Source organism: Lutjanus erythropterus, chromosome 19, assembly GCF_056507025.1.
Source record: "Lutjanus erythropterus isolate fLutEry1 chromosome 19, fLutEry1.hap2, whole genome shotgun sequence".
Classification (NCBI taxonomy): domain Eukaryota; kingdom Metazoa; phylum Chordata; class Actinopteri; order Lutjaniformes; family Lutjanidae; genus Lutjanus; species Lutjanus erythropterus.
In genome coordinates, this window is record NC_139335.1 from 31,902,418 (window position 1) to 31,926,995 (window position 24,578).

At 40.7% G+C, this 24,578-nt stretch overlaps 2 protein-coding genes across 2 annotated transcripts in view; one reads left to right on the forward strand and one right to left on the reverse strand.

Annotated features, from left to right (window-relative positions):
- The first annotated feature begins 1,259 nt into the window (after positions 1–1,259).
- Positions 1,260–14,496, forward strand: cyb561 (cytochrome b561). The gene is made up of 6 exons (XM_084744179.1): positions 1,260–1,359; positions 4,885–5,092; positions 12,421–12,519; positions 12,645–12,748; positions 12,864–13,021; positions 13,476–14,496. The coding sequence occupies exons 2-6, from the start codon at positions 4,888–4,890 to the stop codon at positions 13,666–13,668; spliced, it is 759 nt and encodes a 252-aa protein (XP_084600305.1). The 5' UTR covers positions 1,260–1,359; positions 4,885–4,887; the 3' UTR covers positions 13,669–14,496.
- Positions 14,497–21,155: 6,659 nt separating this feature from the next.
- Positions 21,156–24,578, reverse strand: part of tanc2a (tetratricopeptide repeat, ankyrin repeat and coiled-coil containing 2a) — a 40,760-nt gene continuing 37,337 nt past the window's right edge. Inside the window, exon 27 of the mRNA XM_084743749.1 lies at positions 21,156–24,428. Coding sequence (XP_084599875.1) covers positions 22,556–24,428 — 1,873 coding nt within the window. The 3' untranslated portion in view covers positions 21,156–22,555. The remainder of the gene's footprint in view (positions 24,429–24,578) is intronic.

Genomic DNA, 24,578 nt, shown 5'->3' on the forward strand with positions numbered 1-24,578 from the left:
ACTGGCTCTGTATGCCAGTCATAAATAATGAAACATATTTCCCAAAGCCCAAGATGACGCCCTCAAATGTCTTGTTTTGTCCACAACCCAAAGTTATTCAGTTTACTGTCCTAGAAGAGAAAAGAAACCAGGAATTATTCACATTTGAGAATCTGAAATCTGAATTTGGACATTGTTTTCCCTAAAAAGAAATACACAAAACAATGAATCAGTTATCAAAATAGTTGTTGATTAAATTAAGGCTGGTGCTCTTTGCACCCAAAATGGAAAAGGTTTGAGGCTACTTACACCTGAGTATACATAGCCTGGCATGGCATGGCAGAGACAAGCATCCAGGTGTACAAAGCCAAGTAATTGTGGTTATTTTCACCTGCAAGGCAAACACAAACCACGGTATTTTCCTAACCCTGCCAGGTAGTTTTGTTGCCTAAACCTAACCAAGTAGTTTTGTTGTTTAAGCCTAACCAAGTAGATTTCTTGCCTAAACCTAAACCAAGTCAACCAAGTCTAAACAGTGACCTCACTAGACTCAGGTTTCCTAGTCTATTCACCACAACTGTGTGCCTGTTCTCACTCAGGTGCAAATAGAAACTCAGTTCATTTATTAGCTGGCGTTCATTGATAAGTCGCTGCAGCTCTAGTATAAAGTCATAGGTATTGTATAAGTGTTAAGCACATTAATCCAGTTGCTGATTTGCCTCGTCTGCCTCTAATGAGCAGCTCTGATTCACTGACTGATACTCCCATCCTCTTCCTTGTCCTCTGCTCCATCCTCCATCACCCCCCCCCCCCACACACACACACACACAAACACACCTCCTCCCAGTGTTGTCAAGGCAACAGACCTTTACACTGGAGTGTGTTAGTCATCAATCCGCTAGTCCACCCTCAACCCCCCTCTCTACTGATGTTCTTGTGACGTTTTTTGACGTTATAGTGACGAGCCAAATTCAGTGTTCATTATTAGATTTATCACTGGTGTTTCAAGTATTTATTTTATCTTATTGTATTTTATTTGATTTATATTTGAGTTTGACTGCAAGAAAGTATTTTTATATAACAAAGTAGGAACATAATAGGAGTCTAATGTAATAATACTGATAATAACAGTGGTGTTGGTGGTAGTATTACAGTGCGTTTTGTTATTTCCTCGCAGTCCTGCTGTCACATGGGTTGGGCTTAGGAGGGTATCCAAAACACACACACACACACACACACACACACACACACACACACACACACACACACACGCCTGTGCAGGGTGAGGGTTAGGCAGGGGGAGGAGGAAGGCGGATCTGTGAGTAGACTCCAGGACTTCCTCAGCAGAGCGGAGCGGAACGGAGCGCAGCCTGCAGCGCAGTGAGTATTCCTCACCATCAGCTCTTTATTATCCCCACTCGTTTTCTCACATGGAAACTGCCGCCTTCCCAGTGTTACCATCACCTTTCAGAGCTCAGGTGGCATCATACCCTCAGAGTTAAATATAGTGGAGAGTCATGCAGCTGGCCAGGTAACAGGTGACAGCTGACAGCCTGTCGTTTCCCTCTTAACTCCCTGTAATGTGCCTGTAGTTGTGTCGGTGTGTCAGTGGTTACAGCGCTGGGATGCGTCTGGATGATAATTGACTGAGGTGAGGTAGGACCAGTAGTAATGACTGTGCGCAGAAGCTGTGATAATGAGACGAGCAGGCAGGAGATCCGTTTGATTTTTGCTCCATTTGCGCTCATGTCCTCGTTTAACTCCGTGCGACGCTTCCTGCGTTCCGCCTCAGCGTCGTGTTTGTTCTGCGTGGCTCTCTGGCTGATGGAAAACACGATAAAAGCAGCACATATGGGTCCCGTACCTTTTTTTTTTTTTTTTTATTAATTCTGAGTGAGCTCTCTGCTGTGTATTTCACGACCATGTACTCTACAGCCAAGCATACAGGAACTTTATTTTGAAATTATTGCTCCAGCCCAGTTTTATCATCGGGAACTTAATTTGAAGTTGGAAGGAAAAGTAGTAGCCGTCTTCTGTTTTTACTTACATAAAGACAGGAATGGAAGGGTTACTTTAAACATGTTTTCTAATACAGTTACTAATTATGTGTTAGTAACGTAATTTAAGCATAATAATATAAAAGTAATGTATCTTGATTACTTTCCCTTAATTCTGGATTACCTCAGTATAAAATGTGGTGGAAATTGTTTGGCCTAATATAGTGTTTATAGGGCTGCAACTAACCGTTATTGTCATCATTGATTATTTTCTCCAAGAATCAAAAAATGCTTCACATATTTTCTGGTTTCTTTACTCCTCTCTGACAGTAAACTGAGTATATTTGAGTTGTGGATAAAACAAGACATTTGAGGACATCGTCTTGGACTTTGATCAACATTTTTCACCATTTTCTGGTGAACAACCAGTCAATTAATTGAGAGAATAATAATAATCTGTGATGAAAATAATTGTTGCAGCCATGCAACAATCATGCTAAACAATGTCACTATATTTTATATTGAGATAATATTTTTTAAAAAGTAATGTAAAGTAATCAAGTTATTTTAATATTGTGATACTTGGATTACATTAGTGACTACTTTTTGAACAGGTAATTAGTAACTGTATCTGATTACATTTTTAAAGTAACCCTCCCAACTCTGCCAGCTGACATTTACTGCACATTCACTAACTATTGAGAAGTATCTCCTACAACCCCTCATTAAATAATCTGAACTATCCCTTTAAAAAAATGATCTGGGATCCTTGCTCAGGTATACCTTCTAAAAGGTTTATTGTAAATTCATAAAACAATTTTGTAATAATTAATTATGAGAGAACATTTCTGTGCAGAACACATCATGAGAATGTGCCATTTATTATTAACCTGTCTATTTCTATCATGGCGGTAGACTAATAAAATCTAGAACCATCTATAACATTAATCTACATTCAACATGATTTTTAATATATGGATCTGAGTGAGGATCTGTTTTTTCTGACTGTGTGGTTAGTCTGTAGCAGCCTGAACCCAGACTGAACCTGAGAGATGAACACTGCCACAGAGGAGCATTAGACCTTTTGTTTGTATGAGAACAAAATCATTCACACATTTAGTTTTATCATTTATCCAACAAGTCTCAGACTGTGTCTTATGTCCTGATTCATACTGTTTTATATTTTTTAGGTTATTGGCTACATATTTATTGGAACTAAAGTCTCATCTGGACCGCTTAAATAGATGAAGCAGATTATGTTTAGTAGTCACAGCTTCCTTTGCTGTAATATTAGATTGAGGTAGAATGATTATGGAAACACATATGTTAAAACATCAATCCATGTGTGCTCAGCTTACAGTTTATGATGTACCTGAGCAGCTCTTATTTACAGGACAGTCTGGGAAACACTCGTAGGAAAAGAAGTTCCTTTGCTGAGGTAAACCTAGAAACCTTCGTAGAACACTAAGGTACATCAGCCATTAGTGAGGAGCTGATACAGTGACATGAAGACAGTGAGCAGACTGGGACAGGTTATAAACTGATTGCAGACAGGTGTGCAGCACAGAAAGTAGACCACACCCACACATACAAACACAGACAGAACAGACAGGGCAGAACAGGGAAGGAGGAACACTGGGGCACGACACCGGCATTAGACATTTACTGCCTTTATGGTGACGTGCTTTTGGTTTCAAGGATTGTGTTGTTTAGATTTTAATGTTTAATGTCTGTGCTTCTTGTCTTCTAATATCTCGGGACCATTTTGGAAATAAGTGCTTTCACTGTAAGAAGTTATTCGTTGGTTTGTTGTGTGTGTGTGTCTGGTAATCCATAGGCTGACCGTTTGATGTAATTCCACTCAAAGGCTGAAATAAGAAACAGACATGGCAATAACAATTCTGAAGGAAGATTGTAAAGAAGCATGTAAAAGAATAAAGGAAGAACTATTCATTTTGCAAGACCAAAAATCACATCAAAATACAGTTAATCAGGTGACTGATATTACAATTGCAATATGATTTGAAATAGATGTAATGATAATTTTTACATCATTATTCTTATTTTGACTGAAAAATATTAAAATTACTATGGTGTAACTACTATAAACTATAGTACTATGGTGTTTGCAAGAATCTGTACCAAATGAAGATGTTTTTCTAAGTCTGTAGAATCTGATATGTGGAACATATTGCAGATTTTGCGATTTGAAAATGCCAGAAACTACACTGTGACATTGTGCAGCCCTACCCAATATTATAGCAGATATCATTCCAGCAGAAATAGGGAGGGGAGGAGATAAATATTTATACACAATAATATACGTAGCTGCATTAAAACAAATTACACAGAACTGGATGAATGTTATATCACCATCTATTAATGCCTGTAAGTTAACAGTTGAAGAGATTAAAGAAATGGAAAGTTTGAAAAAAATGAGGAGGAATTGGTATTCATAAGGAAGTGGAGTAAATGGGTTAAGGAAACAGATAGAATGGAATAGTAACATTTCAATAAATAAATCATAATTCGGGAAATACAGAGGGGACACCCTTGTTTCTCTTTTTTCTTTCGTTCTCTATCTTTATCTTATTTCCCTCATTCTGTCTTTGAAAAGAAAAACTGTATAAATGTGGCAGGATGAATTAAATACATGATAATTTTTTATAACTTGTAATGTGAAAACCTGCAATGAAGTAAAAAAAAAAAAAAAGACTCCATCACAACTACAAAATAAAATAAAAAAAAAAAATCAGTCAGCAGATCTATTCATTTCTGTTACAGAAACCATGTGACGCTCTGTGTTTGTCTTTCTCTACCTCAGCTATCTAACTGAATTCATTTTAATTGTTGAACAAACAGTCCAGCCCAAGGCTTCAGCTGCACTCAGTAATCCTTATGTTCTCAGATCATGGATGATTCTGCTCCACGCCCTGCTCACTCCATGTTTGCGTGGCTGGTGGGAGCGTCACAGGTGCTGGGCCTGGCGTCGGTGGTGCTGACCGGCGTGTGGATGGGACACTACCGCGGGGGCTTCGCCTGGGACGGCTCAGATCGGGAGTTCAACCTGCACCCTCTGTGCATGGTGCTGGGGCTGGTCTTCCTGCACGGTGACGGTGAGTCTACGCTGATCGCTGAGCAGCGGAACACAAAACTGTACTTTCAACATAAGATCATTTTTCTGGACATCTTCTACTTCGGTGGACAAAGCTGAATTTCTAAGTTATTTATTTAGTTATTTATTACCAGTTATCACTGTTATCACCACTTTATATGTATCCACTGCAGTGCTGGGTCTTCCCCTGGTCTTCCACGCCACCCCCTGCAGTGGCTCTGCGCCCCCCCTAGAGGGGTCCGCCCCCAGTTTGGGAACCACTGTTTTAGTGTCAACTGTCAAGTTTTTATTTATCATTGTATCCATTATCACTAATAAATTATGTTGGATTGAGCAAATCCTCTGTAAGATTAAAGCTCATTTATAAGAGCATTTGGACTAAAGTTGTTTTGTGAGTGATAGAGTCGATAATACTCACGGCGCCCAGAGGGCAGCAGTGACTTTTTGGGAGCTCTGATGTTGTCCATTTCTCAATATACAGTTTATGGTGGTGCTACATGAAAAGTTAACATTCATAATCTAGGTGTTATGTCTTTCATGGCATGATATGTCAGTTAAGGGAAACTTAAGTGATAGAAAAACCAAATAACTGACCTAAATTGCCTTCTCTGGAGCAAAAATAAATGTCTGTATATCAGGCTGAACTAGAGCTCTCGGTGCACTTTATGCCACCACATCCACAGCAAAATTCAAACTGCATACAGAACAGAAAGTCAGGCTATTTAGGAGAGACAGAACTAAGAACCTACAGCCATGTGAGCAGCTATAGGAACAGGTGTTGGGCACAGTGGTGCTTTAAGCATTCCTATGTTACTGTAATATACTGACAGTGACAACATGCTGATGAAGTCCTTCCATCATGTCAACTTATGTCAACCTAGGAACTTTCCATGTTCTAAGACAAATCAGCTCCACTACAGAACTTAGAAATCAGATTTTTTGTGATTTAAGTTAAACATTTGCTTCCATGAAAGTGCAGCTTTCTCAGAACCCTTTGTCTATTGACTGATGACAATTTAGTCCTTGAGGCCAGTGGTTACCATTAACAGTCTTATTGGCAACTTGAGATGTGAGAATTGCATTGGAGGCTAGTTTCTGGATATCTGAGTACCAGCACTGAAGAAGTAATGGCTCAGAATTAAAGTTTTTTCATATACAAGCTGCCACTGCTAGTCAAAAAACACTAAAACATCAAATCTAATATAACATCAAAATATACAAAATTAACCTGCAAAATGTCAAGAAGGGAAATATTCCCACTCGTATTTTTATTATTGAACAGAAAGATAAAAACGATCACCTCCTGAATTCAAGTTTCTAACTTTGACTGCCTTGTTAACTGTGTAAACACACTTTTAAACTGAACAGACAGAAGAAAAACTCACCAGAACTGGACTGTCCAGTCTTTCCACTGTTTCCACTGGGTGAGTTAAAATAAATCCTTAATTCACCGTGTTAGATGAAAACAGTCTGGTTCTACAGGCTGTTTTCTCCTGACTCAGCGCATTGTACTCTGGCCAACAGCAGCGTCCTGAGCCGGAGCAGTACCTGTCGCTCTGCACACCATTTAATCAGCAAAATATTACGACAAGAATCTGACCCAAAAATTTGCCAATTGTCTATATACTTGTCCAATCACCCAAACCTATGGCAGTTGTAGAAAGTATGTATATTCAGTCCAGGAGAGTGAGTGATCGTACAAAGAAAGAAAAAATGTCTTCAGCCATTGTTTAAAAAATTAGCCAACAAAACTTGTATTTAGGGAAGTTTCTGGCTCCACCTAAGCTCCGCCCACAATAGAACCTCATGTTTACCAACAGAAAAAAAAGTCTATACTACTCAAACAACAAACCAGAGGGCTGTCCTATGAATGTTGTTTGTGAGGTATGTTCAGTTTGAAGGCAGGGTTAAACTCATAACCTGGTCCCAATCAGCGCTGCTCTTTAGCCGCTTCTTTATGAGCAGAATAGATTATAAACTGAAGGAAGATGTTAAAGATGATGTGTAACAGCAGCACAAACTGTTAGCATCGCGCTGTCATGGGAACCTCTGTTTGGTGATGCAGAGTCATTTTTTTTTTTTTTTTTTATTTGCTTCAGCTCATATTAACATTTTAAATTTACTTTAATGACCACTTTGAATATTATTTACTCTTTAAAGTTCTTTTTTCATTGCTGATATTACAGCTCAGAACACTGATTAGAAAATGAATCGGTCTGTTCCATTTATCACAGAAAATCTTCAGTCACTTACCTTCATTTTACTTTGATTTGGACAAAAACTAAAGTGATCTCTGTCATCATGGGACAGTGTCAGACTGAGAGCATCATGATAAAATCTACTGTATGAAGATAATGATTTGAAATAAACAGCAGCATGAAGATCACATTCTGTCCAGCATTCTTCTTCTCCTGCCTTATTTGCAGGAGCAGTGTTGCTTTTTGTTGTGGTACAGTTTTTATATTTTTCACAGCTCTTCATTATAACGACTTGTTGTAATATAAAGGTAGGCAGCTCGTGATCGCTTCACTTTACGCTGTATTATTTTAGTGCAGTAGTTCCCAAGATTTTTCCGGCATGCCCCCCTTTGCAGGGGCTCTTTGCCTTTCCAGAGGGGTCCGCCCCCCCAATTTGGGAACCACTGTTTTAGTGTCAACTGTCAAATTTTTATCTATCATTGTACCCATTATCACTGATAAATTATGTTGGATTAAGCAAATCCTCTTGAAGATTAAAGTGCATTAAAGAGCATTTGGACTAACTAACTAACTACTGTTTTGTGACTGATGGAGTCGTTAATATTCACGACACTCAGAGGGCAACATTGACTTTTAGGGAGCTCTGATACTGTCCTTTAGTCAATATACAATTTATGGTGGTGCTACTTTGATTTACTTGATTTTTGATTTAAGTTAGTGGCTCATGATCGCTTCACTTTACACCAAAGAAGAATCAAATGACACAACAAACACCTCTTTTTATGTGCACATGCACAGAGTTGACAAGGCAAGTTGATAACCACTGTTGTGATTCCTGGCACAGCCCTCAGAACCACGCATGTTCAGATCTGACTTCATAATGACAACCAAGGCAGTAGCATGTGCGTTTATGTCATTGTAACGTTTTTTGTCTATATCCATAAAATGCATAAAGTCATTCTCCAAACTTTTTAGCTGTAATCTGTACAATGTTCATTCCGCTCTGTCCTGCTGTTATTACAGACATCTGCACTATTCAGCCTCTTAGCTTGACCACAGATTGACCACTTTTGTGATGGTCACCAAAATCATTCACATTTATCGTCTAGTGATCTTGGATATCTGTAGCAAATTTCCTGGCAATAAATCCAATAGATATTTCACTCTGAACCAAACATGTGACCCTCATGGTAGTGTTAGATTTCCCTACCAAAGGACGTGACAATCCATTAAACGCTTGTTGAGATGTCTCAGTCTCAGTGGTGGACCTTTACAGACAGACATTGTGATCCCCAGAGCTACACCACTAGCATGGCAAAAAAACATTCAAATAGACTGAAGTCCTTGGAGGAAGCGAGCCGTCATCACTGCTATCTTCAGATTAACCCTGCTGGTCTTACATCAGTTTGTAGTCATGGTTACGCTAAGTCATTTTCGGATGACGTTCTGTAAATCGAGTGAAACCGGAGGCAGAGATCAGCAGAACGTGGATGCTGTGTTCCAGTCAGTCTGGCAGTGTGTGTGTCTTAGCCTCAAGCACTGTGTTGCTGACCTGTTGCATTAAGCTAACAGGACCCAGATGCCCATCAATCCCACCCCCACCCCCACCCACCCTGATTTACACAGACAGACAGAGAAATGGTTTGAATCAGAGAACTGCCAGTGTGTGTGTGTGTGTGTGTGTGTGTGTGTTTTCGGGACACATCCAGTGAAGCTTTGACAGAGTGACCCAGCGGGGAGTGGAACCAATGGCACAAGAAGAGCCAGTCAGCAAACTGAGCAGCCTCTTTTTCAGATACAAACCAAAAGGTGTCCTCTATATATCTTTGTCCATGTTATACTGCTGCTGTATGAAGCCATTTAAATGCTGGTGGTTGTTGTTAAAGAAAAAAAAAAGATCCAAACAAAAAATGTGATACAAACGAAGTGCCACATGTAATTCATGTATGTGTCACCATCCAAGAAATACAGGTTTGGAGCCAAATGCAGACTTCAGAAGTTTAATATGAAAACCAAACACAAAAATCTTACAGGGATGGCAAAAGGTGAAACAAAGACAATCAAAAAGTCCAAATCCAAAAGAGACCACGCAGAAATAAAAAACAAAAAGCAAAAATCCACAAGAAAACAGTGGGAGTACAGGTAAACGACGAGGATGAACTAGTAACTTAGGAGGTAAAGACACAGGATTAAAGGGATAGTTCACCCAAAAATGAAAATTCAGTCATTATCTACTCACCCTCATGCGGATTGAGGGCTGGGTTTATTTTGTTAGTCCACAAATCACTGCTGGAGGAAAACAGTGTTGCAGAATCTCCCAAACAATGGAAGTGAATGGTGACCAGTTTTCAAATGTAAAAACCCCAGATTTCACAGCAGCAGCAGCAAACAGAGCATGAAACCAAGTTAAATTTCAAAACTGTCACTCATTTTATGTGTCCTGATAAAAACCTCCACAGCTGATCTGTTGCTGATGTTCTTCAAAGAACAACGTGTTTAAAATCGTAAACTGTCACTGTAGTCCTAATTGTTGCTGCGTGATGTATTCCTGCTGTCTGCTCACACTGCAGCCAGTCCCGATGATGTCTGTGGTCCCAGAAATAAAGACAAAGTGAGATGTCGCTGTTTTTCCTCATCTCTGCTTCGCGCCTGCAGACCTGGGTACTTTGGGTAATGACAGTAACCAGATTAGTTCAACTGGTTCACAGCTGTCTGTTACAGAGCTGCATTCAATTAGAGCAATAGAAGCAAAGGTCAGCTGGACATTAGAAGGGGTTGATGGGGGGGGGGGGGGGGCAGTAAAAGATGGAAACACCCAAGGGAGGGTTCAGACAAACACACACAAACACACACAAACACACACACACCCCAGAGCTGATTCACTGTGATTAGGTTTGCTTTTGTTGCTTCAGGCCACGTCCACACTAGTATGGAGTATGATTTTGTAGAGTGGACGAGGAGAACAGAGCCTTTCTAAAAACCTCACACGTTATTGTCATGTGATCACTTTTTTGTAATCAGACACACTGTGGTCTTCATGTTTGCTTTGCAAACAGCATATGGCACTGTGCATTTAACAATCTGTGAAGCTGCTTAGTGCCACTGGTATGAAGCTGCTGGCACAGGAGGCTACAAAGGCTTTAGACTGAACACAATTAGTCAATTGTGTCGACTTCAATCTTTTGCTCCAGTAAAAGAAAGTACAGCTGAAGGCTCAGCTTCTGCATGATCTTCATGTCCTTCTCTGTAGGCCTGGTAGAACATCTCTAAATGAACTGTAATCATCACACAATACCTCTCTTATATGTTCATATACTGTATTTAGACGTGTATATATTTAAATCACACCATTTTGAAATTTGACCTGAATTATTTGTTATTTATTGTACTTATTATACTATGGTGTATTTTTCCTTGTTTGATATGTTTTTTCATTAGGATGAACCCCTTAAGATGCTCCATCTCATCTTTTTAAGGGGGTCCTCAGGCACAGAATATGGGCATCAACAAACGTTTAACAAAAAATAATAAAAAGAATTCATAAGTGATAGAAATGAGTTAAACAAAGTTAAATAATCCAACAGCACAAAACAATCATCATTAAAATCAACAAGCACACACATAAGTGCTCTCCAATACAATGAATAAACAGACCCCATAACATTATGTCAGAATACTGAGTCTACTTATAAGCTAAAAACTAAGATAAATGAAAAACATTTATTATGTCATATATAGATCATTTCTTGGCCTCATATATAGTTTTTATGAGGCTGTTTACTTGATATGTCCTGACACAATTCTTTCCATTGTTTTTACAATTGTTTTCAATATTAGTGTATTAAAGATATTGGCCATATGTTGTGAAATATTACACTATTTACCAGAGGGAGGACCAAGTCACTGTTTTGCAGGTTACAAGCTGTTGTTGTCAGGCAGACAGCTTGTGTGTCAAAAACTGTTCATTTCAAGAAATGGAAAAGTTGTTACTTAACACTTTTCATTGGTTAAATATTTGGAAAAACCCACAAGTCCTGAGTGAGGTCTCAAGTCTGAACAAGTCAGTCTCACTGATTTACAAAGTTACGCTGCTGTTAAGCTAACATTAGCTAAGCATTAGCTTGCTAGTCCCTAATTATGTTATCATATTAGTTTTGACTCGCTGTTCTTTGTGCAACTTCAGATGTTGAGTTGGAGGTTGTTGCGTCTTCATCTGTTATTTTTGACCTGCATGTTTTGCAGACTGCAGTTCATTGTTTGTCGACCAGCTTGTAGTTTTTGTGCAAAATTCTGTTTGGTATCATTTTTTCATCATGTTAGTATTTCATGGTTCCCTTTACTTTTCAGGAAATGAAAGAGGAAACCTGTGTTTTTAAAATAATTAGAGTTGGTAGCTCTCTTTAAAATGCTTTTCATTTAAATATTTGTAAACCAGACTTAAAAGACTCACCAATAGCATTAAAAAAATAAATAAATAAAAATGACAGACTATGGAGATACATGGTCTTCACCTGACAGCGACAAAGTAAGTCAAATCTTTGTACTCAGTCCCAAGTCAGGTCAGGCAAGTCGAGTCTAAAGTCTCAACTCGACTCTGAGCCCGAATTGTTTGTAAGTCATGTGCCTTGAGAGTCTTCTGCTATTTACTTGAAAGTGCTCATTTGAATTATTTTGTGTTAAATTAGCATATACCTAATTTTTCATTAACTGTAATTGATTCTCTTGTCCATGTCTTTTTGAACATTTGTTTTCTTGTTTGTTCTTTATGAAGATATTCCCATTGTGCTTAGAAATACTTGACTGCTTATTGTCTGATCAGACTGTCCTATAGCCCTTATTTTAGGACCATGTTGATGTAACTCAATTTATTTTGCCTAGAAATTCTTTTATGAAACTTTTATTTTTCAGATTTTAATTCATATTCTACAGTCTCTGACATTTATTATTTGTCCAGTTTTCTAATATTAAGGATGTTTTTTATAAATTATTAACATGGTAGTTGTCTTGGGTGTGTTGAGACTTAGTTCCCATTTTTTATTGGTTGTTCCAGTTTGTGACTTTCATATAAAGACGTGTTGCTTATGCCTGATGAAGGACGCTGTGTCTCTGTCCTACTTCTGTCTTTTTCCAGCCATCCTGGTCTACAGAGTATTTCGAAATGAGGCAAAGAGGAACGTAAAGCTGCTTCACGCCATCATTCATATACTCGCCCTCGTCATCAGCATCATAGGTGAGACAGAGAGAGATGTGCATGTGTGAAGAAAATAATACCAGTGTGTGAGAGAGACAAAGATACCTAAATTATGTATTTGTGTGTGTGTGTGTGTGTGTGTGTGTGTGTGTGTGTGTGTGTAGGTTTTGCAGCTGTGTTTGACTTCCACAGAGCAGCAAAGATTCCAGACATGTACTCTCTACACAGCTGGTGCGGCATGGCGACATTAGTCTTATTCTGTATACAGGTACACACACACACACACACACACACACACACACACACACACACACACACACACACACACACACACTCAGGATTAAAACAGCAACACTAACTTTTCATCCCCTCATGTCTACTAGTGGGTGATGGGTTTGCTGTTCTTCCTGTTTCCTGTTGCGTCGGCATGGTTACGAGCCTCGTATCTCCCCATCCATGTGTTCTGCGGCCTGGTTCTCTTGGTCATGGCCATAGGGAGCAGCCTGCTCGGCATAACGGAGAAACTCCTCTTCAGCATCATGTATGTCTGCCTCTGTCCCTCTACTTTCTCATCATTAAAAAACAACAGGCTAGTTCACTACCTTTAGTGGCATCTGTCAGTGTGTGCTCACTGACACCAACAGGTCTGATCAATAAACAGCAGGGCTGATACTGATGAGATAAAATTACAAACAATGAAAAAAAATTGAAGAAAATTGTTGTTCCAATCCATCTACTTAAGTTTTTATTTTGAAAAAAAATTGAAATGTTTGGTTAACACCATCCAGCCACCACAGATCCACGATCAAAGATGTAGAAATACTTCATGTCTACAAATCTATCTGTTCTACATTCAACTCATTTATCTCATTTACGTCTTACACTGTATCTGTGCACATGTATCTTCGTCCTTTTCTATTTCTGTCTGTTTCCATCTATCTTGTATCCATTTGTATCTAATCTGTCTGTCTTTCTGTCTCTCTTTCTGGGCCCAGGCCGACCTACTCTCAGTTCACACCAGAGGGGGTGCTGGCCAACGTCTTGGGGATCCTGCTGATGTGTTTCGGGGTGCTGCTGGGCTACTTGATCACCAGGGAGGAGTACAGACGTCCACCGAACCCAGAGGAAGAGTCTCTGTCTGTCCACTTTAAGACCCTGACTGAGGGAGGGTCACCCACCACGCCCTGACCTGAGACAGACATCTGACGTCTCCCCCTCGTCTGGACACATACACTGTCCTGCCAACTGACTAGCTGTGCTACCAGTCTCTATTAATACCTAGTTACAATGTCAGAAAAGACGGTTTTCAAAAGTTAGGTTTGATAAGTGACGTCCATAAAATGGTGGACAGGAAGGAACTTTAGCCCAAAATAATTTATTCAGACTTCTTTTATTTTGGATGATTAATGGGAGAAACCCAGCAAATGTTCTTTCCAGTAAAAGGAAAATAGTATCGCACATCCTGATTTAATTCGGCCTTAAGCAGGAACACAAGCAGCTCAAGCTGACCAATCACAGTTCTCGATGTGTCTGCATGATATCTCTGTAGCCCTGTACATTTCTGAGGAGACAAATGTCCCCCTAATCGTATCTACAGTGGCAGTGTGCGTACAGTGTAGCCTCTTAACGCAGAAGTAGAAATGCAGCTTCAAGGATCATTTCTGTTTTACTAAAGGAGCCTTCTGTCTGTACTCTGCGTTCATCTCATCCAGATCTGTGCTCCTTTTATGAAAGCTTAGGGATACAGATGAAACAGAGCAGAAATGTATCGTGATGTATTTAACGGTTGCGCAGACCGTCACTGTCTACAACGCTGCCTCCGCTATTGCTCCTTTCTCAAGAGGTTCATTATTGTAACCTCCTCCAGCGTCACCATATTTGATGTTGTCAGAAACTCTTGGCTCTTCCTCTTCTCTCTGGGGGTAACTTTTGACTCTGAGCAGCGCCCTCTTGTGGATGTATTGCTTAACATCCGTGGCAAAAACAAGAGAAAGGCCTGCACACTCATAGCAACATTGACAATGTAAAAATGAAACAGTTAAGAGAACTCAAAATTTCAAAAAACTTTGAAAGAGTTTTACCAACTACTGATCTTTTGTTGAGATAATTTACTTTTCTTCCTTAGATAAATTTAAAGCTTTGAATTCTTTCACTGAATTAAAAATAAATGTTTAAATCTTATTATTTTCTAATAAAACTATTTAATATATCAGGCACTACAAAAAACAAATCAGGTTTGCAGCTTTAGTTTCTAAAAATCAAACATTCAAGTTTATCTAGAGAAGAAAAGTAAATTATCTCAACTAAAAATTACAGGTCAGCAAAACTTTTTTTTTTGTTTATTTCAAAACTTAAGAGGCTCAAAACTCAAAAATCTATTGCAGTGCATTTCCTTGAAATTCTAAGTTGTCTCAACTAATTTTATTTACAGTGCACAAACATTGTGCCAGGTCGTCTTCATCAGGTATCTGCCCAACAGACAATTTGTTGATTAGTTGTTGATCGGATCATAGCCGAGTACACATGAACCGTGATCAAAACCACCTCTTCAGGTGGATCCAGCGGCGGATCAACAAACTGTGCCCGAGTACAGTAGGCAGTGTTCACACTAATGAAACGAAATGGATGTTGGGCTCAAGTGCACTCAGAGCCAGACCTGGTTCACTGATATTAAAGCCCCCCTCAAACCGCCAAGCCTAACCTAAACAGAGACTCAAGCAACAGATTTTACACAAAAGGAAAGGCTCAAACCTTTCAAACCGAGACTTTGTTGTAGCCATGAGGTCAAATAGCAGAATTGACTAAAGCAGTCCTGCACACTGGCCAGATGTTAGCACTAGAAGTTGGTGTCTGGGACGATGCAAACATATTCTAATAGATCGGTATCAAATTCCAGCTTTGTCTTCACTATACTGTGTTCTGTCCACCTCACACTGCTTCCTAACTAGAAGCAATGTGAGCGAACAGTTGATTGCTACGCTTGAAAAATTGCTTGGCGTGGTTCTGTTACAGTGATATATCTCACACCTCCAACAAATTTTACCTGGTTAAACTTGATGTGTCATTCATGACGTTTCTGTTTCTCCTCATCAAAGCAGTCAAAGGGAGGATGAGAGATTAATTAACATGGTTGAGAAGAAACGGCATGTTTTACATGATCCACAGCAGCATTTTTAATAGGAATATCCACACAAAGGATGAGGTTTAGAAGGAAAAAAGGAGTTTCTGGGAGTTACAAGTAAGCAAACAAGGCTGATCTTAGAAAATACCATTACTTACTTTTCTAATCCTGTTTTTGTGCATTTAGAGCGATAAGAGTCACATTCCTTGTACGTGTACACGCTTTGAGAATAAGGCTGATTCTGACAGCTGACATGAGCGAGTGATTCTGACTTCTGAAACCTGGATTGACAAAATACACAGATTCACTAAATTCTGACACCAACAACAGTCCCATCAAAATCGATATACTAGCATCAGTATTTCTCACATCTGGAGTGGCATTCTTCCCGTTAAAGTGTAACTTGCAGGTTAAATGTCCTAATGAGGTTTATATGTAACTTCGGACTTTGGACATAATAACAAAAAAAAATCAGAGGAAGAGGTGGTTTGTTTGAGCAAGGCTCTTAAAAACACTTTCTTTGCAATGTTGTGTCGTATTATGTAAGAAGAGGAAGTGGTTGTGCCTGAATCTGCCTCTGACCTACGTGCAGAAGTAGGTGGTATTGAGTCTGAGCATTGTCTTTCAGTGAGTTGGTATTTTTAGCTGGTTTTACAGTGCATCTCACTTTCAGTGACTAGACAAGCACCTAACACAAAAAAAGTTTATCAGGAAACTATCATTCACCCCCGCCCCCCCCCCCCCCCCCCCCCCCCCTTTCTCTCTTTGCTGCTGTGTGTGGATTTATGGATAAAAGCTGATATTTCAACATGAGCTGTTAGGATTAGCTGTTAGCTAACAGACACCTCCCCAGTTCTCCACTGACTCTCCTCACACCACAACTGGATTTCTCTCCTGTGACGTTATGTCTCCTCACCCTGTTCTGCTCCTGGTCTCTCTGGCTCATAATCATGAGCTTGCGGTCCACCATGTGCATATGTATAATCATTTACAACCTTATCAGTCAAAACCAGCATTGGGATCCATATTTATTCATGTTAATTCTGATCTAATTTGGCCCGTCTGCCTCGATCTACGTCACTTCTGGTTTGTCGTTTTTAGAAGTGGGAGTAAAAACGGCTTCAGAAGTCACTGTAGTGTGTATATATATGTATATATATTTTTTTGAAAATCAAGTTACTATATCATTGATTCACTGGGGCTCCAACCTGCAAGTTACACTTCGTATCACAGTTAATGACTTTAATCGTTTTAATCCAGGACCTTAAGTGTTTGGAAAATAAGGTGTGCCAAGTGTAGTGCAGCTGGAATTTCACTGTGTTTGATACGTATCTAATCAAAACTGCGTGTTTTCTGCTGCTCTCTATATAAGTATTATTATTATTATGTTTTGTGTATGTTGAGCATTTTTGGCACAGTTTTTCTCTCCAGTTTAATTCATTTGTTGTTCATGTGCGCTCTGGGTAGCTGTGTCATTTAAGTAAATCTGATTGGACAGATACTGAATATTAAATGTAAAACAAACAGTTTGGCTTTGATACACGCCAAAGGTCAATCTGATGCCACACACTGTGCTCACATTACATTTGGAAACACCCATATCTGCCATAGAAAATTTCAATGTTATGGATTAATCACTGAACATAATTAGAAATTGATACAATTGATACATGCTTTTGTCAAAGGAATCACATCACACTACATTTGTTGGTCACAATGGTAATAATTAGTTAAGTCTGTCCTTTTATCTGATGTCCCACAGAATCTCTACTTGTCCTGGATCCATATGAGAGGCCCAGTTAGTCCATAAAACATAATGCATAAACAAAATGTATCTCATTTGTCTGTTAGTGAGCTGTATTATTGTATGGACTGTCATGTTCAGTGTGTGTTCAGATGTGTGTTATTTGAGTTTGGTTACTTGATGCATTTTTACCTGCAGCTGTTAAATTCATATCTTTGAATGTGTTTAAGCAAATAAACAACATGTAGCTGTGTTTTGTTTCATTGCAGGACTCAGCACTAGTGCCTAACACAAAGCTTTTACTGATGTTGTTTGTCTTTGACAGTGTCGTCTTTCAGAGGGAAGTCTCCATCTCACTGGGACAACCTGAAATAAACAAATGTGTGAAACAGCAGTTTTTTTTGTTCATGTGATTTAACATTCTGATACAATCCTAGATGCCAAATGTAAATATCTATTTATTCAAAAGTAATTATAACACAACGTTTCTGTTTGAAAGCCCCACTGATGCACTTTCTGAGAACCAGAGCCAATAACATGACACAAGTTCTGTAGTTAACCAGAATTTCCATTTTCTGCTTCTTTCTGCCTCCACTACATTCCATTATATCCTGCTTTTTACTCCACTTGATTTATCTGACAGCTGTAATTACTGGTTGCTTTGCACATTTGCAGGCAAGATTTTACATACATATAACCAGCATTTTTTTTAATATTAGAAACTTCCTGTCAGAGTATATTTAAGTATAGTTAAAATTAGCTGCACCTCAATCAACTGTAACATTAAAGAATGCTTTGACATTTTGAAGCTTTCTTACTGAGAAATATGAGAAAATCAATAACACTCCGTCTGTAGCAGAGGGCATTTTTCAGACTTTTGGGGTTTTGTAATAACAGACCATGGGAACTTTGGGCGGTCACCCTGCATAAGTTTGTTTACCTTGTGAGGCAGCTGGATTCACAACTACTGGCAGGTATTGACGTGGTTTTAAGTGTGACAACAGCAAGAAGGCTAGGCAAAGGTTAGCATCAGTTATATCAGAACTGGAGAGTATTTCTTCACTGAAAGAAGAGCAAAGAACAACACTGAAAGCTTTGTTCTGATTGGTTGAAGTTAGCCCATGTTAGACATGATAGTCAGATGGTTTATCCAATCACCTGCGAAGTGCTTCTTTTAAAGTGCCTGCCCTTTTCAAAACTGTTTCAACTTTGTCTTTACATCAACCATGGATGGAATCAAAACACCTCTTAAGTTTTTCATTTTTCTGAACATGTCATTTAAGAAGTGATTCTGTATAGCTACATTTACTTTCAGTACTATTAGTATATTTTTCAGATAATGCTTAAGAGTTTTATGTACTTTTTTACTTGTGTAAATGATCCAAGTACTTCTTGACCACTGCCAAAAATACTAGAAGGAGAGTGGATACTGGACCTTCCATCTGCCAGAAATGAGACTTAAACTACGTTTGCTCTGTAACACTGGGCCGTGGAACTTTGTGACAAGTTTATGAAGGGATGATATGTTTGTATTTTGCTAACCACTTGTTCCACTGCCCCCAAAATGACAGATAAACATAATGCACCTTTAAGGCTTATTCATGCTCTACATTAGATATGGATACGGAAACAGACTGAGGCTTCTGTCCGTACTACATGTTCATTTTGTCCATACTTTTGCATGTTTTCTGAAAGCTGACGGATAAGGACCAATTGGACCAGTAGTCATGGGGGCAATGCAGTAGTTCAAGCGAGACACAACTACAGGGGTACAGCAAGGTTTTAGTGGATATATTGTTTAACATTAATGCCAAAGTAAAACATACATGTCTATTTTTGTAAGTAAAGGGAGTATAAATGAGCCTTTAAGGTGTTTCTACATTGGTGGCCCCTGTAGGGTCAGTCCCCTAAAACACCCACAGACTTGACACTTACACATTTGTCTTTCATTCAGCTTTATTCCTCTTTGTAATGTTAATTCAGCAGTCAGTAATTTCACACAAGCTGACACATTCATGTTGTTTTAAATGTTTATAATAATGATGTTCTTCTTATTGTTATAACCATCCTGGGTTTTAAATATTAACCTATGTTACACACAGTGAAAAAGCCCACAGTAAACCCACTAACAGGGACACACACTCAATCTGTTCTGACAAGCTGGAACAGGTGAAATAATGCTCGAATGCTCAAGTGTTTGTTTCAACCCTAAGCAGGTTGGGGGTTACATCCTACATGTACAGCACAACACATTGTTTTATTGACAGACAGCACATTCTGTCATCCAGCTCGTGAAGGATTTAAAGCAACACTGATGCACTATGACAAGCTGTGTCCACGCTTTGTAATTTGAAACTACTCTTTAACATCCAATCAAGCTGCTAATAATGTACTTCTTCATCCTAACTGGCCAGAGTTGGGTTCGCCCCGCAGTCTGACCATCAAATCGGCTTGTAAACCAGAGTGGTTAAGTCTTACCACGTCTTCTCACAGCTGGAAAGTCCTGAGCAGTAAGAAATAAGGGCAGTGGTCACAGGGACTGTACCGTGACAGAGAGGTCAGAGGTCATAGGTTCCATCGACATCAGCAACTCTGAAACCAAGCTGCTGATTCTTTAGAAACGTAACAAGAAATGTACAAAAATCAGGCATTCATGTGCATAAAATACATCTAAAAAAAAAGAAAGTTGAGCCCCACTTTCTTGAATACCGTCTGTTAGTCACGCAACCTCTGGAACAGTAGCCCCCTGGAACTGACTGTTAGCTAATCCCCTCCCCTTGTTACTGTTGCTATGCCTGTCAATCTTTGCATTCAGCGATATTCAGTTTATACTGCAAGTTTTTACAAAATATTGAAACTATGGGTTGTTGATTTCAGCGCTAAAGCGAGTTTCTTATTTCTAACTGTCAATTAGACGATTTGTGGCTAGCTAGCTAATCAAAATGATCTGTCTGTCTTTTTAATGCTTCCAGCTGAATTGTTTAATGAGAATCTTGGAAAATGGATCTTGATGGCTACATGCACAATATTGTGCTAAAAGAACATGGCATGGAAACCCTGCTAGTTGATGACATAAAGAAGACATAAAGGGTTTTCATTGGCACTTTTGACTGTCAACCTGTGACGTGTTGATTTGTATTACCATCACTTTGAATGTGCAGAGTCACGTCCTTTCTGCAGTAGGGCCAACATGAGCCCAACCTGGTGACGTCTCCCTGACCGTGGCCAACCCGTGATGACCTCCCCTTCTCCCCCTCAAACAAGCATGTTCTGCAATACTCAACTCATGTCTGTCAGCTTGTGTCTCTCGAGAGCAGAGACAAAGGCGTTTAGCTTCTCTCCTGTGTCGCTGTTTGTACTTTCAGACATCTGCTTTATTTTACTGTTTCATGTGAGTCATGTTGAGTTAACTCTCATGAAAACCCAACATTTCCTGATTCTACTGCTTTAAGAAGCTTCGAAATAAGAAAATCACTCTTTTATAACTGCTCATTTAAGCTAGTCTATTGTTAAAAGACACACCTTCACGCGGGTAGCCAGGTTGTAATGGAGATACAAATCCCTGCGATGTTGAGTTGACATACAGAGTCAAAGCTGGTCTATTCCAGCCAGTACATGTGTATGGAAAAGGGGTAATAAGCTAAGCTCATTAGCCATGCATGCTGATGACTGCAACTCACAATAGACAGCAACACTGTTAAATCCATTTCTTTCCTTTCTCCTTTTTGGTTTTGGAAAAGGCTGGAAAAACTTAACCGAACTCCAACTTCTAGCTACAGTTGCTAAACTATCATTTGACAATTGCTGCTGGGGGGAGGGGTTTCCCAAATGGTTAGCTGGCTCATACTGAGTTGAATAGAAGGAGCCAGTCACCAGCTCAGAGAGCATGTAAGCACTATGTTTCCATGGCAACGTAAAAAGGCCCTGGTATATCAGTTGGGATCCTTGTGGTTTGCATAAATTAGGACCTTTAGGACTACATGATAGAAAAGACCTTCATAGAAAAACAAAAATATCTCTTCCTGAAGCAAAAAGAAAAACTTAAAAGCCATTTTTACAGGATGTTCATTGCAGATCAATGTCACCATACACAAGCAGGAAGAGATGCTAACTCAAAACTCTTCTTTTTTGTTCCCTTTTCTATGTTCTGTGTGGAAAAACCATCAAATAAACATACAAAGGTAAATCAAAAAGGAATATACAGTTTTAAAAGAAACAATATTTATACAGTTTAATACAGATATAACTTAAAAAAAAAGATAAATATCACTTATTTTAGTTTTATATACAGCGAGTCAGTGCTTATTCAATGACAGCATTATCCTAGTTTCTCAAACTATGGCTTGGGACCGGGTCACTGACCAGCATCTGACTGGCACAAGTTTTGGGGCCTGGATCTTGCAGTGACTGTATCCAGGCTTCCAGTCATTGTATCATTTAAGAACTTCAAACTTGAAATGAAAATCTTCATCAAAGGCGTCAGCAGCAAACGAAGGTGATAGTGGTGCTTCTGTGTCTCTCTTGTCTGACTGGATGTCACCGTCTAGAGTCGTGAACTTGGCAGAAAAACTTTAGAGCGGTGCATTATGGTCATTCAGAGAGACTTTAGTTTTTAAATGTACTGTCAGCCAGAAATGAACAGGGAGGGAAGGATGTGTTTTTTAGTGCAACCTGGCGTCTTTTTTTGTTTATATTTCTGATTTCCCTTCTCCTCATTGTGCTTTGTAATGGCAGGAGCTGTCTCATATTTAAGCACTCTGGTCCTCCCCTCTGTCTCTTCATCGTTGGTTCTTTTCTTTGTCTCTGGCTGGTTAATTGACGGACCTGAAGTGTAACAGGCAACGTTTCCCATATCGAACTATCTCTTCTGAACAAATTAGGAGTCAGTATGCTTTCCAAAACTGCCAATCTGGCAAGCACACCTATTTAGCCAGGTTTGTGGAGGTGACAACATAGGCAGGAACTTCTCTCATGTACTCGTGCACAGACTGGAAGTGTGTGCTTTAGTCCCCATTTGAACGATTATTGCGTCTTGCCCCTCTGAATGTGCACGTCTGACGAACTAGACGTTGTACAAACCAGTTCGTTTCAAGCATAGCTAGGCCTTAGTAATTCCACAGCCCCAGTGAATCTTATATATAAGTGCACTAGTTTCTTTTTAGACACTCTTCATAACCCTTCCTCCCTTGTCTATGACTTAACATTTTTCTCTATACATTGGACTCTACAAAGGGTCTTTTTGGTTTGACCGGAGAGGTAGGGCCTGCCTTTCTGTCGTGGATCACCGGCAGTGTTCGAGCCAGCTTCACATCCAGGTAGGAGGGATTCTGACTAGCGACCTGCACCAAGCCTTCGCTCTGATGACCGCTGCCCGGCACCACCTCATAGTAGTCGAGCTGGTTGTCATGGAGGAGGTGGCCATTGTGGGCGTTGTTGTTGCTGCGGTTGTGGTAGGCAATAGAGGACGGCTGGAGTTGACTGAAGCCTCCTTCCTTGGTCGGTGTTTTGTTAGGCGAGGTGACGACTGTGTCCACCGAAGACACGGCCCAGGAGCGAGAGGGGCTGAGGCAGGACGCTGAGCTGGAAGGGGCTTGTTGTTGGTACTGCTGGTGCACCCTCGCTGTCCTGTCGATTATGCCCATGAAAGGAGTGTTCCTAGTTGATCGGCCTGCCTCTCCAGGATAAGTCCCGCCTCCTACCATGCACATCTCTGACTGGGGAGAGGAGATCAGAAAGAGATCGTCGTGGTAACCAGTAACCTCTCCCACAGAGGTCAGATCGGATGGTAGATCCATCTGCTGGACGGAGGCGGACGTCCTGAAGCCTGGACCATGGTTAATGGGCTGCCCACCAGCGAGGCTGCCGCTGCTGGTGGAGAAACGGACGCTGATGCTCTGGGAGTGGACAAGAGGCCTGGGGGGAGGAGCTGAGACGGAGGAAGGGTGTGCACTAAGTGGGCGTCGTAGCCCTCCCTGGTGGTGGTATTGATAATCATGTGATGATGGAAGGCTATCAGGAGGCCCCATCGTTGCCTCAGTAACTTCCATGGGGTAGTAGGCTGCTTTGGATTGGTTGCGGCTCATCTGACGGGCCTGGCCGAACCGATTTAACACCGCCCTGTCCCCTGCTCCTTCTCTCCCATAGGCTGCTGCAGGCCTTGCCTGGCAAACGAAGTCAACATCCATGTCGTCTTGTGGATATGAAGCTCCAGAGCTCAGACCAGCCTGGACCTGCAGGCTAGGCCTCATGTCTAGGCCTTCCCCCAGCTCGGCCAGTTCTTGAGGCAGCTGGCCAAACTGGGAGTAGGCAGAACTTCCCAAAATCATTCCGGAGTGGGCTGCGGAACTGGGCTGACTGGTTCTGACAACCTGGACTTTGGCTCGTTGGTGCCACTGGCCTTGAACTGTGTTCTGCTTCTGGAAGGACCTCTGATTGGACAGGTGGTGGAGCTGCTGTGCTCCCTGGTTCTGATCTGAGAGGTGGAGGACTGACATGGACTGCGGATGGTGCTGCAGAGCTCCGTTTCCTGACAAGGCAGGCATACTTTCTGACATTGGGCTGCCTCGCTGCTGATGCTGCATCGGGGACGGAGGAGGGCTGAAGTGGCGATAGGAGGAGGACAGAGGAGGATGAGACGCAGAGTGACTCGGAGAGGAGGAGGAGGGAGAGTGGGTGGGGCTGGGGAGGTGACGATACAGGTGAGTGGGGGAGACGGAAGAAGGTGATGGCACCCCGGGGCGGCAGTAGGTGTCAACACTTTGAACCACAGGTGGAGGGTGGAAGGAGGAGGAGTGATCTCCTTCCCTGTAACTCTCCTCCTCCTCCTCTTCCTCCTCCTCTTCCTCAGTAAGCCCCTCCCTGTCCTGCACCTGCAGACAGCCTGAATCTCTGCTGCTGGCCTCGTTAGTGGACACGGACACATTGTGTTGATAAAGCTGATGAGATGAAGGAGCGGGAGAGTCTTGTTGTTGTGCAACCTGCCGACACTCCTCCTTGACCCGTGACAAGAGGCGCTGGATCTCCCGGTTGGATGGACACAGGCGGCTGGCCTCAATCAGGTCCTCCAGGGCTGAATGAAACTGTCTGAATGGTGCGAGAGAGCGAAAGCAAGGACAGAAATAAGAGTCCAGAAGATGGCATAAAGACAGAGTGCTGCAATAACTGACGGAGAGAGGACTGAGGGTCCAAACTTGTTTTTGCAGACTGCTACAATGACATAAAGTAACGAAGAAA

Bases quoted from the DNA above. Each gene is read 5' to 3' on its own strand.
- cyb561 (XM_084744179.1), top strand. From the start codon at position 4,888: ATGGATGATTCTGCTCCACGCCCTGCTCACTCCATGTTTGCGTGGCTG. The intron at 12,520-12,644 runs GTGAGACAGAGA...GTGTGTGTGTAG, and splicing joins CCTCGTCATCAGCATCATAG to GTTTTGCAGCTGTGTTTGAC. The intron at 13,022-13,475 runs GTATGTCTGCCT...TTCTGGGCCCAG, and splicing joins AAACTCCTCTTCAGCATCAT to GCCGACCTACTCTCAGTTCA.